Source organism: Lathyrus oleraceus, unplaced genomic scaffold (genome assembly GCF_024323335.1).
Source record: "Lathyrus oleraceus cultivar Zhongwan6 unplaced genomic scaffold, CAAS_Psat_ZW6_1.0 chrUn0001, whole genome shotgun sequence".
In the NCBI taxonomy this organism is placed as follows: domain Eukaryota; kingdom Viridiplantae; phylum Streptophyta; class Magnoliopsida; order Fabales; family Fabaceae; genus Lathyrus; species Lathyrus oleraceus.
The window spans coordinates 413,862-427,572 of NW_026112392.1; the positions used below are offsets into that span (position 1 = coordinate 413,862).

The window sequence follows — 13,711 nt, forward strand, 5'->3', positions numbered from 1 at the left end:
CACCCACACTATAACAATGAAAAGAGAAGAACAATAAAGAAAGAAAGAGTGTAAAGAACGATGAAGGAGGAGAGTAATAAAATTCTACAGAGTTTCTCTCTGCCCACAAACTGTGGAAAACTTCTTATTCACTTTGCAACTGCAAAATATTGTGAATTACAAGTGTTATGAATACTCTATTCACTTCATTACAAAAATAAGGGTTACTCCCTTTATTTATAGATTTAGGTTAACTTGGACCTCAAGCCAAAGCCCAAAACTATAAAAGCCCAAAATAGCTAACACTACTAAAATATGCATAAGTCAAAATCATGTGTGAAGCAACATGCTTCGACACTTCGACACACTAACACAACTCAACACATTAGGTGGTTCGACTTCCTTGCTGTGTCGAGTAACCTGTTTCGACACAAGGAATTGCAATTCAACATTTGATATGCTTGGAAGAGATATTGGTAGAATGCTTAAGTTGTTTTAAATGTTGTTCTAAATATGTTTAATGGATGTTTAAGTAAGTACATGTTTTGGATGATGAGAATGATGTGTGGTATGTTGCGGTACTGTCTTTATGAATGTTGGTGTTTATTGTGAACTAGAAGTGTATGTCAATTAATTTTATGTTTTGTAAAGATATGTTTGAACCTTGTTTTGACAAAAGATCAATGTCATTGCAAACAAATTGTTATGGATGGTTATGAATGAGAATTGTCCATCAAATATAAAGTTGAATAATGTTAATGTAGTATAAAAAATGTATTGTAGGATGATTTATTAAGATTGTGTGATAGTATTAGTGTGAAGGGATTAATTACTATGCACTGTCAATGTAAAAAGTTTTATACTGTCGGTTTATCACAATCACCCATTTCTATTATTTTATAGATTTTTAAAATAAAAGTCAAACTTATTTTAATATCCAATATTCATGATTAGCTGACGGTGTAAAATTCTTTTACACTGTCAGTATATTTCAATTAAATTCTAGTGTGAATAAAAATGAAATTATTGATGATTTAAAAAATTAAAGGTCGAAAACTTGAGTAGTTAAATTGAAAACGGTGTTGGCAAACATAAAGGGTAATTAAAAGTATTTGTTAATATATTGTATTTTTGTCAAAATGTTAAACAGTATTATAAGGATATATTTAAAGAAAATCGATATTTTTAAACAATCTTATAATTTAAAGCGATTTTTATAAAACATATTAGTCAAAAAAAAATGTTAACAAGTGTCTTAAAAATATTATTTAAGGAAGAAAAAAAAACGTAACTTTTATATATTGAAAGATGTTGGCAAATGTCAATAGCAACAGCATTAGATACATTTTTGACAGTAGCAGCATTAGATGCATTTATATACATACACATATTGAAATTTAATAACCACAGTAGAAAAATGAATCTGATTCATTCCGCGTCAATACCAATTCATGAGCGAGAGAGTTCAATAGAAAACTGACACAAAAAAAACTCAGAAAAATCAAACTCCTCATTCGCCATCACCACCAAAATATCTGACATTCAATTTCATGATCGTTTCTTCCATTATTTTTGTTCATCTCAATCGCAATCGATGATTATCACTTCCATTGATTCGAATCGTGTTTTTGATTGATTTCATTCTCGATTCGTTATTCCTAATCGGTTACTTGATTCCGAGATTTTCGAGATGAGCATGCCGAAACCTAATCAAGTAGCAGTTAGAGACCTCGTTGAGGAAGCGAAGAAACGGATTGTGATTCTCATCGTTTGCGTTGTTGGACTCTCCTATCTCATGTCATGTGAGTGAAACTCTCTTCGATTTTTATTTTCTCTTTCGTTTTACTTCAATTGAGAGTGTTTATTATGCAATCTCTTACTCTATGTTGTTTGTTTGGTTTCAATTGCTTTTTCTTGGTTTTGGTAATCACTTGCTCAAGTTTTTTTAGTTATTATTGCATTATTAGCTCTGCTCTGCGATGATTGGTAGGATTGAAGTAACATGGTGTTTAGTGTTTAATGCATCTTGGTTAGGAACAATTAGTTTAGTGATTTTGTTGAAATTAATACATAGGATCGTTTCTATGTCAGTTATAAGAAATGATGATATGGTTAACGTATATAGGACGGTTGTTGGAAGGTTTTTGTTGGAATGTGTTCAGCTCGAATCCTATTATCATATTCTTGTCGGTGTCCTATATTTTTTACATTATCAGTCGTGTCCGTGCCATGTCTCCGTATCGGAGTTCGTGCTTCATAGGATACCACAAGTATCATTGTGTAAGTATTTTGGGTACATCATGTAGGACAATGGATGAATTGAAGATGTTAGGTTAGGGTGGACGAAAGGGAAATGTGTTTCTAGTTTAATTTGTGAAAAAGTACTACTTCAAGTTTAATGAAAAGTTTTGGCGCACAACTATTAAACTTGCAATGTTTTACGAGACTTAATGTTGAGTCATGAAAAGCCAATAAGAAAGTAAGTTCAATGTTGTAGAAACAAAAACCGTTGCTAAGATGGTGTCTATTTCGCGTGTTCCCGTTTACAACTTCCATGATACATTAGGCTCTGTAATAGCTAGATATTAGAAATGTTTGTCATATGGTGACTTGAAGGAGGAGATATTTATGGACCAACCACTCAAATTTGTGGCTTAAGGGAAGTTATGCCTTAATTACAGGTTACAGAAAACCTTGTATAGTCTTAAACAAAAAAAACACCCAGAGCTTGGTTTATGAAGCTTAACAAGTTCATTTAGTAGTTTCGCATTGCAAGACGGACCATCTTGTATTCCATAAATGCTTGCTTTGAATAAACCTGTTTATCTTGTGATGTATGTTGATGGATTTGTCATTAGAAGCGATGACACCAAGAAGCCATTAAGAACCCAAAGCAACATTTATTCAAGATTTTAAACCAAAAATTTAGGTCGCTTGCCTTACCTTTTGGAATTGCTGTTATCCCATCACATGCTTGGCATCTTGAAAAATACAAAGATGCTTGATTGTAAACACAGGACTCCTAGAGACCTTCATTGGGAGCCAAATCTTAACCTGGAAAGATGTAAGATGGGGAGGTTTTGTTATCTCAGTGTCGAGTATTTTGCTTTCATTCACTCTTCAATAGTTATTGAATGTAGTTTTTTGGATCCTAAAGTTTGTTTATACAGACACAAGCCAATTCAACATTATTGGATACCCGGATGCTAATTGGGTAGGTGATGCAAGTGATAGAGGTCTATTCCAAGTTATTATGCTCTTACTGGAGAGTTAACCTCATTGAAGTGCAAGAAGCAAGTTACTGTGTCAAGGTTTAGTATGAAGGCAGGGAGTCATTCTACGAGCTTGTCTGTTATAATCCATCAACACAGGACCTTTTTTCACACCCTATCAGTGAAGCACGGACACGATAGGTTATCAGATACAATCATTCATTGAAAAATTCAAAATACGATACGTTTAAGATTTGTATATAAAAATTAAAATTAGATATTAGTTAAATTACTGTCTAACAAAAATTAGATATTAGTTAAATCACTGTCTAACACATTACTAAATATCAAATCTAGTAATTAAAGTTGAGAGAAGAGTACCCAAGGGGAAAGTTTGATTCTCGGGATAGAGAAAGAGAGAAGAGGTATTAAAGGAGAGAGGAGAAGCAATTAAAATGGAGAGAAGAGTAATTAATGAAGGGAAAACTTGATCCATGTATTGGAAAAATGAACACTAATGAGATTAACTGGCTGTATCCGTGACGCATCATAGATGTGTCGATGGCATATCGCGGCGTATCAGAATTTTTTGTTTGTTTTTTTAAAATAAAATATTTGGATACTCCTTCGATACGTATCGAAGCGATTCGGAAGAGATTTTTATGTATCCTTGCTTCGTTGCACCCTATTTTTCACTAGAGGATTAAATACATAAAAGCTGACTATCATTTCATCATAAAAGATTCTCTCTAGAATCATCAAGACTTTTTTGAGCTCCAAGGACCTGTTAGTTGATATCTTCACTGAATGCTTATTAGGATAGATTATGGTGGTTATAGTTTTTAGTTCTAAAACTGTCTAAAAGTTAAAAGCTGTTTGATGACTATTATAAAAAATAATTGATTGTTATCATACTATCATATAAATGAATGAGTATTTATAAATAAAAGATTAATTCTGAATAAAATCAAGATGCGGTTTCTATTTTGCTTTGCTTTCAATTATATTATAGTTATAATATCCGCATAATTGAACTAGAATGTGACTGATACAAAACATAGTTCCTCACTGTTGTAAAAGGGTATTTATTAGACTAGCCTTATTATGATTGATTCCAGTTGAGTGCTGGCTTCCCTACTGATGTAGTCCCCTCTGCCTCGATTTTCACGAATATCCTTTTCCACCATCTCGGACATTTATTTAATTTTTTTAGTGCTTATATTTTAATCTTTGGTGGTTCGAATAGAAACAAATAACCAGTTTACAAAAAAAAAAATAGAAACAAATAAAAGACTTCCAAGACTAGAAATTAAATGACCATTTCTTGTGAAATAAAACATGGATCAAGCGATACAAGCAAATAAATAAAAACTACTCCCTTCATCTCATAAAAAAGTGTCTCATTTGCATTTTTTTTACTCAAAATAAATGTCTCTTTGCAATACCAATACAATTGTTATTATTTTTTTCCACTACAATATCCTTATTTATTAACTTTCACTCTATTCAAATACTCCACTAACTATTATTAATATGGACATTTTAGTAAATGATATTAATATATCATTAGAATCAACACATCTAATCATTTTTTTTAAGAACCACAAACAAGACACTTATTATGAGACGGAGTAATAAAACAAAAAGTATGGAAGATACCATAGATGCATGTGATATATATATATATATATATATATACATATATATATATATATGCTTCAGGTTGGGGGACTTGGACTGTTGATTTAGACAATTTGATTGTTGTTACTATTTTTGCTCCTAACTTTGAGATATTTCAATTATGTCTACCCTGAATATATAGTTGTCTCAGTTAAATCATTCAGATTATTCGTCTTATCATAATCAAACTACAGGATCTTTCAATGAAACCAATTATGCACTACAATTTGGTTCATTTTCATAACTTTCATAAACTTAGATTTGCTCATTGATCAGCCCTACTTTTGTGTTTGTTTAGGTAACGGAGTACATACTAACTCATTTAACCAAGATAACACCTCATTCCAACACTTAGAAACCATGCATATTTAGAGTTGTCACTTCACTTGCTAATTTACAGCTTCATGTTAGTTTTTTAGATCCTGGTGTTTGGTTTAATTTCTTTTGCATTTTTTTTCAGTGACAAGCTCCTCAGTTTGGGTCAACTTGCCTGCTGCAGCTTCCTTAATTATCATTTTCCGTTATTTATCACTGGATTATGAAATGAAGAGAAAAGCTGCAGCATACAACAATAAAGCAAGCTCCACCAGTATTCAGTCTTCAAAGAAGCCTACCGAGAATCCTAAAGCAGTTGCAAAATTTGAATGGCGAGCAAAAGTGAATTCACCTGTTGTTGAGGATGCAATTGATCACTTCACTAGACATCTGGTTTCTGAGTGGGTAACAGATCTTTGGTACTCTCGCTTAACACCGGACAAAGAGGCTCCTGAGGAGTTGGTGCAACTAATTAATGGTGTACTTGGTGAAATTTCAGGACGCATGAGAAATATAAATCTGATTGATTTTTTGATAAGGTTCATTGTTACCCTATTTGTCCATGATTTTTCTTTATCTTGAGTTCAGTTTATTTGATTCTGGAATTAACTTTCTTCGGTTCAGGGATCTTGTTAATCTCGTTTGCACTCATTTGGAGCTGTTCCGTGCTTCTATCTCCAAGATTGAAAAACAACACACAGGTTCATTAACAATTGAAAGTCGAGATACAGAACTAAAGGTTGTGTTGGCTGCAGAAAACAAATTGCATCCTGCTTTATTCTCTTCTGAAGCTGAGCACAAGGTTGTTTCACTTTCTTGTTCGACGTGCATTCATGGTGTAATGGGGAATTTTGTTTTCACCCATGGGTCAAGCTTCCGTTTCTCATATTTCCTAATTTTGGATTATAATGGTGTGTATCTTTATTTTTTCAGGTTTTGCAGCATCTAATGAATGGTCTTATGTCCGTCACTTTCAAGTCGGAGGATTTGCAGTGTTCTTTCTTTCGATATACTGTCAGGGAGCTTCTTGCATGTACTGTAATACGACCTGTTCTAAATTTAGCCAATCCAAGGTAGTTGTCTTCTTCCATTTTGCTTCATTCTTGACATATGTTGTTCTCATTTTTCTATTTTTTGCAGATTTATTAATGAAAGAATTGAGTCTGTGGTAATTAATAAGACCAAGACTAACAAGGGGGTTGATGCAGCTCAAAGGGTATCCCACACTAAAGCAGATGAGCCACAAACTTCATCTGACCATTTTTCCAAGTGTTTAGATCCTTCTGTTACTGGTGTTGAGCTTACACAGCTAAAGAACAGTCAATCCAGAAATGCAGAGATGCCTGCAGAAAGAAATGCTTCTGATAACCTTGTTAGGGACCCGCTGCTTTCAATTGATACTCGATCTTCCCGTACATGGAACTCTTTACCTGGAAACTCTCAAGGTAATGGTGACCAAGGTATTCAACAACATCGCTCTGGAGGAGAGTGGGGAGATATTTTAGATGTCGTCTCTCGTAGAAAGACCCAAACTCTTGCTCCAGAACATTTTGAGAATGTGTGGGCAAAGGGAAAAAATTACAAGAAAAAGGATGGAGAGAACCAATCGAATGAACGAGCCCCACAACATCCTCCAATAGGAAAATCACCCAAGGTAAATCATATTAAGGCAATATCTGGACCCAAAGAAAAAGATACTAGATTGAAGCTGAATTCCTCTACGGGATGCCACACTAATTCTGGACATAGCAGTCAATTCACTGTTGAAAATGCAACCTTTCATACAGACAAAAATGGATCAACTCGTTCTTCAGTTACATCGTATAAAGATGATGAGCACAACCACATAAATATGCATGCGAGTGAATCAGGGAGCAATACTTCTTATACTTCTGAAGATGATGAAACTAGTAATGTTACAGGTCTTGATTCCCCTGGAACTAAGGTTTGGGATGGAAGAAGTATCAGAAACCAGGCTGTTTCTTATGTTCACCACCCACTCGAAAATTTTGATAACCACGGTACAAAGAAAAAGAATAAGAACCGTTCCCGCTATCCGAGATCATTCAGAAGTCAATCTGGCAGTAAAAGGTCTAGATCAAGCGATCACAAGGCACAGATGTGGCAGGAAGTTGAGAGATCAAGTTTTTTATCTGGTGATGGTCAAGACATACTCGGGTCTTCAAAATCACATGTGAATTCTGACGAGTCCTCCGATGAGGTCGATTTTGAAAGTTTGGGTAGAATTTATAGTGGAGCAGCCGCCTCTTCTTCATCCTCTATATCTAAACCAGAATCTTGTAGTTTGGCTGTTAATCCTCTGCTAAGTTCTTCCGTAGATTCCTTTTACAAGTTGAGATGTGAGGTACTCGTGATGGTGCTCAATATCTTCTTTAATAATAATGAATAAGTTCATATACTAATATGTTTGTATATGAAAAAGTGTAAATTAATCCACTGCTGCAGGTCTTGGGTGCAAACACTGTGAAGAGTGGTTCAAGAACATTTGCCGTTTACTCCATATCTGTTACAGATGTAAATAATAACAGTTGGTCAATTAAAAGAAGGTGTGGAGGCTTTTGCACATATTCCTAATAAAATTTTATTAGATAATATCTTCTGGTGTTTCCTGTTTCCTTTCCCTTTCTAATTTGGCTTACAATGTTGCATATTTTCTAAGGTTTCGTCATTTTGAAGAGCTGCATCGGCGCCTGAAAGAGTTCCCTGAGTATAATCTTCATTTGCCACCGAAACATTTTCTGTCAACTGGTTTAGATGTAGCAGTAATTCAAGAGCGGTGTGAATTGCTTGATAAATATTTGAAGGTCAACTTAACTCAGACTTTTTTAGGTTAATAGCTCACATTTCTTTGGTACCTCCCACTACCCAATCTGTGGCATTATAACACACTCTTGGATTTTCTGTTTCTGTGTCTGCATTATTGCTTTAGAAGTCACTTTCTGGCACCTAATTATTTCTTTGGCTGATTGGTAGGCTTGCATTATTAATGAACTAGTTCCTTTAGCCCATTGGTCAACTTTAGTTCTTCGTGTAATTTTTTTGTGTGTGGAGGAATATATTGTCTGATTTTTGTACTATGATATAATTGAGAATGATCAGCACCATGTTACCACACTCTTGGATTTTCTGTTTCTGTGTCAGCATTATTGCTTTAGAAGTCACTTTCTGGCACCTAATTATTTCTTGGGCTAATTGGTAGGCTTGCATTATTAATGAACCGGTTCCTTTAGCCCATTGGTCAACTTTCATGTTTCGTGTTTTTTTTTTTGTTGTGTGGAGGAATATATTGTCTGATTTTTGTACTATGATATAATTGAGAATGATCGACACCATGTTAACAGCAGGATAGATGTTGGATATGAGTGTGCCTCTATTTTGAGTTGATACCTCCTTTTGCATCTATTGTACAGCATTTTTTTCTGTCTTTGCTTTTAATTTTTAGTGGTTCTTAAAATATTTTGTTGACACATGGTTTATTGGTCCTCAGAAACTTATGCAGCTACCTAAAGTTTCAGAGTCAATTGAATTATGGGACTTTCTGAGTGTTGACTCTCAGGTCTGATTTATTGTGCACCAGTTTCCTCCCTTCTGTTGTCAAAAGTCTTTTTAAAATTATTTGGATTACCTCTTACTATTATATTTTATTTATTGCAGACCTACATATTCTCAAATTCTTTTTCTATCATGGAAACATTACCAGGTGACTCATTATTGATGAAGAATATTGATCATACAGAGTTTTATTAACCTTCTACTCCCATCTTTTGACATGTCTTACATTATGTCTTAATTAAAAATTATTCTAGTTGGTCTGGACTCTAAGTCACATGAGAAGACTAAAATCAGTTCCACTGTTTCTGCATCCGGAAGTGACCCTTTTGCCTTTCAAAGGGAAAACTACAGTTCTGAAAGTAAAGAGGCTGTTTTGCAAAGAAGAAATAATGCTGTGGATAATGGATTGAGGCCAAAATTAAATAACATGCCTCTTTCTCTACCGACAAAAAAGAATACGCAAGAATCGAGACAGCCATTTGACAATTCTGCAAGCAATGCGGATATTCTAGCACGGAAGAGGGCACCTTCTTCCAGTAACCCGCAGAAGTCAGTGAAAGGAAGAGATAGGTCAGATGAGGTCTCTGATGTGAACCGTGACACTGCTGACACTCTTCCAACAGAGGTTATGGAAACACTAAATCCATAGTTCTGAAGTATTATTCTTTTGTTATAGATGAATTGTGATTTATTTTTTGGTTCATTGCTGCTATCGAACAGAAAAATGGTGATATTTGATTTTCAATGTTGTTCTTATATAATTATATGCATGATGGGTTCTTCTTGGTTCTGATTAATATAATTACATGCAGTGGGTGCCGCCAAATTTAAGTGTGCCAATATTGGATCTCGTTGATGTTATCTTCCAGCTGCAAGACGGTGGATGGATTAGGTAATTTGAAAAATCTTGTTAATTTCATTATACAATGCTGTCTGGAGTTGAGTTTCACCAGTAAGATCTGATCTTAAAATGCTTGCATTGTGTACGTTACAGGAGGCAAGCTTTCTGGGTTGCAAAACAAGTCTTACAACTAGGGATGGGCGATGCCTTAGATGATTGGTTGTTGGAGAAAATTCTGCTTCTCCGAAAGGGATCAGTGATTGCTTCAGGGGTCACACGAGTTGAGCAAGTAACCTTCTGATCCCTTTTTAAAAATAAATTTATGATGTTGATAGGTAATTATCTTATAATGAGTTAGTTAAGTAGTTAGTTAGGGTATGGTATGCGAAGCTATAAGTAATAGATTAAAGAGAGCGGTTTTGGTGAGGGATTTAGAGTGGGAGAGAACCAGGTCTCTCAATTACCTAAGCTACAATAGTAAGATGAAAGGCTATAAATAATGGAAATGAGAGATTAGAGCAAACCAGGTCTCTGAATTACCTAAGCTACAATAGTGAGATGAAAGGCTATAAATAATGGAAATGAGATATTATAGCAGGTATTCTTGTTTTTGGGAAGGGATTAAATGTGGGAGGGAACCAGTTTTCTCAAATACATGGACTGTAGGAGTGATTTACTATCAACTAACACTATTTTCTTCTATAATTGGGTTCGTTTCTCATCAGATACTCTATCGAGTAGTTGTGAGGAGAGGTTAACGGCAAGATCCATTGTGTTGATATGGACACTAGATTAGCGTAGTCAATAGGTGCTATAGCAGCGTTGCGGGGAGGCCCCTGCTCACTACATAACAAACTGTTTAGCATTCTGGCTGTAGCACAGACGAAATAGCGATTGTTGCACTCCACTCCACTATCTGATTTTGGGATTGGTAACATTGGGCTAGATTAGATACAGTGGCGACAACATATGAAACCCAGATACGTAGTACAGCACGGGGGTAGGAAGATGGTTAGTAGACCTCCTATTACAAAGGTGTATGTTAAGTGCAGGCCCGGTTAACAAGGCCCAATTTAATTTAGTTGCATGTTTAAATAGAAAAAGGCTGGCAATGTGGCTGCTATTCAGGTTTTTTCATGTTTGGTTGGTTGGGAGAGGCTAGGCTCTCTAACTCCTAAAAGCTATGTTAGTTTTAGCAGTTATTTCCTTTGTCTGCAGCAGTTTGTTTGTATTTCTCTATGTTTATGTAACCAACTATTCTGGAAGTTATCCTCAGACTGTTGTTGATAATAAATACAAGTACTATCCATTTATCCTATCAATCACCTATCCATATATTGAAGATCTATCAAAGACGCAGGAGTCGAGGAACTTGTTAGTGCTGGGAAGCTACAGGAAAGAATTGAAAAGGAAGACTGAGGCTGACTTGATGCATAAAGAGTGTGGAAACTTTTGTCAAATTTTCAAAATCCAACAAAATATTGGCTTTAATCCCCTTTGACGTGGGCTCTGTTAAGCTGTTCAAAGGAATTAACAAATAAACCAAGTTATTTTTTTAGCAAAAGCTGTTGCAATAGTTCAAGGCAATTATCCAACACTGCAGTGATCAAATGGCAGTGGCAACGAGATTGTATTGTAGGAGTTCTTTGGAGTCTACTCTTTCATAGCATTTTACATAACCTTTCACCTTTAGGGCAAGGTGAATGTTAAGAGGGGGAAGTTAGTTTGTTAAGAGTGTGAGATGAGAGGCTATAAATAATAGAAAGGAGAGATTAAAGAGGATACATTTACCAGCTTATGAAAAGAGATTTGGAGAGTACTAGGTACCATGTTTCTCAAAAACTTGGACGGTAAGGTTTTGTTTGAGTTTGGAGGAGAGGGCTTTGGGGGGAGGAGGGGAGGAGAGGAAATAGAATGAAATCTTATACCTTATTTGAAAGAATGATTTTGTAATGAATGATAAATAAATGTTTATGATTAATATATTTTTAACTTCTAGAGTATTATAATAACATAGATTAGATTTGAAGAATTTATCTAAACTCTCAAAAATAGTTTTTGTATTATGAAAAGTACTCCCCAAAGCTCTTCATTCCTTCTAATTCCTCTTTTCTTTTCTCTAAAAACCTCTCCTCCCAAACAGTTTCCAAGTGTAACAGTGTTTTCCTATAATCAACACATTTTTTCTATCATCTGATCCAGTACATATAATATGTTTTGAAAATGTTTTCATCATTTAAATTTCTCTCACTGCAATTTTAATAGATACTCTGGCCTGATGGAATTTTCTTAACCAAGCATCCAAATCGACGACCACCACCTACCAGTCCACCACAGAATTCATCTAATGGACATCAACCTTCACCAGTATCTTCTCCAAGGATGGAAGATGAGCAACAAGAGGCAGATCGGCGCGCAAAGTTTGTATACGAGCTAATGATTGGTAATACCTTATACTGTTCTCATTCATCTTCGTAATTGTGACTCTGCAATATCACATACTCAATTCTATTGAAATAAAATATATTATACTTAACCAACGATCCCCTCTGTGTAGATCAAGCACCACCAGCAATTGTAGGTCTTGTTGGAAAGAAGGAATATGAACAGTGTGCAAGGGATCTTTATTTTTTCCTTCAGGTAAATGTTGTCTTGGATTTATTTCTGTGTTGTTAGTTATAAGAAAACCATCATTTGATCCCAATTTGAAACTTAGTCGACTTCACTTCCACTCTACTTGTGCTTCTAATGGTTAGTATCATCGTTTATCAATGTTTCAGGTTAACTTCGTTTCACTATAGGATTCTCACCAATAAATTTGTTTGTATTGATTTCATTAAAATACCTTGTTTGGTTGTTTTTTTTTGTACGCTGTTGCAAAATGAAAACCTTACTACTATGATCATGATATTGAGCCGTTCCTTAATCTACTCAACAATGAATTGTTATAGTTTGAAACCTTTATAACATTTTGTTGTCGGAATGATCATTTAGCAATCCCATGTTGTGGTGACTGGATTAAATAAATTACTGTTCGGCCTTAATTGACAATGTTTATTAAGACTTTTCTTGATTTCCTTCTTGCAGTCGTCTGTTTGCTTGAAACTGCTGGCTTTTGACCTTCTGGAGATGCTGCTTTTGTCAGCATTTCCAGAACTTGACGATGTATTCAAGCAGCTGCATGAAGAAAAACATAAATTTGGTGAGCTCATAAAGTAAATATAGTCATTTTCGGCCAAAGTATGGAGAAACGAAGGTGTTAATGTAGTCTTCCAAGTTACATTTTTGTTTTGCAATTGTTCCCGGGTGCCTAATTTATCTCTGCAACCAGCCTCCTTCAAGGGTGCCAAGTTACAGATGATGAATAGAAGGCAATTCCATTTTACAATCTCCCGCGTTGAGGCTGGCTGACATTTGTAAATTTTGAGATTAATTAAATCATTTGAAGATATCATTTGCCAAATCTTTTTCAAGCCAACAGCTATGTTTCTAGTCTAGAGGCAAATGTGCCTGCCTGTCAGGGTTTCTCATACACCTACTGCTGGTTTTGCATTGCTTTGCTTTGGTTGGAAAAATTAGTGAGATCAGTGATTGTTTCTTTCAAAAAGAAAATCAGAGTGCCATAAATTTACTTTGGTAGCCAAATCATCATTTAACACACTTAAATACAACGTTCGGAAGAAATAATTTAGACTTGTATTTTGATATGAACAGTTGATATGTAAGTTGTTTTCTATCGATATAGATAGAATTTGCAAATAGCTTCTGATGGATGTGAGTTCAAATCAACAAATGAGACCAATGAATTATACAATTTTGTTTAGCTTGGGATGCAATATAATTCATTATGTCTCAAGGATATAATTACGAAATTTAAAAATATAAATTTATCATTGAGTAATATGATATTTTAATTAAATAGAGTTGAATATAGTTCTATTAAGAAGTTTGTTAATAGATTTATTAATGTGTTCATTTATGTATTCTATGTTGTACTCCATTGACGATCGTAACACAAAAATTCAATTTCAGTAAATTTCTACTTACTGATCTGATCTTTTATGGAATCGATCCCCCTTTGACTGTATAAGAATATGTGGAGCTCGGCATA

General features: G+C 34.7%; 1 protein-coding gene across 3 annotated transcripts; it reads left to right on the plus strand.

The window, feature by feature from the left end:
- Positions 1–1,327: 1,327 nt before the first annotated feature.
- On the plus strand, positions 1,328–13,212 carry LOC127110503 (uncharacterized). Of its 3 annotated transcripts, XM_051046104.1 has the most exons (15): positions 1,328–1,781; positions 5,332–5,725; positions 5,811–5,988; positions 6,120–6,259; positions 6,327–7,551; positions 7,653–7,753; positions 7,867–8,011; positions 8,695–8,763; positions 8,862–8,907; positions 9,014–9,384; positions 9,572–9,651; positions 9,754–9,889; positions 11,866–12,043; positions 12,158–12,240; positions 12,688–13,212. In XM_051046104.1, exons 1-15 carry the CDS (start codon positions 1,670–1,672, stop codon positions 12,817–12,819), a joined length of 3,390 nt encoding a protein of 1,129 aa, XP_050902061.1. In that variant the 5' UTR covers positions 1,328–1,669; the 3' UTR covers positions 12,820–13,212. The 3 variants fall into 3 exon arrangements, 2 of the variants coding, with proteins under 2 accessions (XP_050902061.1, XP_050902062.1); XR_007797309.1 differs by lacking the exons at positions 9,572–9,651; positions 9,754–9,889; positions 11,866–12,043; positions 12,158–12,240; positions 12,688–13,212 and having other exon boundaries at positions 7,867–8,036; positions 9,014–9,157; XM_051046105.1 differs by lacking the exons at positions 8,862–8,907; positions 9,014–9,384; positions 9,572–9,651; ... (2 more) ...; positions 12,158–12,240; positions 12,688–13,212 and having other exon boundaries at positions 7,867–8,058.
- Positions 13,213–13,711: the final 499 nt, after the last annotated feature.

Coding starts and splice junctions, on each gene's coding strand:
- LOC127110503 (XM_051046104.1), top strand. CDS start 1,670: ATGAGCATGCCGAAACCTAATCAAGTAGCAGTTAGAGACCTCGTTGAG. Junction 1,782..5,331: donor ACTCTCCTATCTCATGTCAT/GTGAGTGAAACT, acceptor ATTTTTTTTCAG/TGACAAGCTCCTCAGTTTGG. Junction 8,764..8,861: donor TTCTGAGTGTTGACTCTCAG/GTCTGATTTATT, acceptor TATTTATTGCAG/ACCTACATATTCTCAAATTC.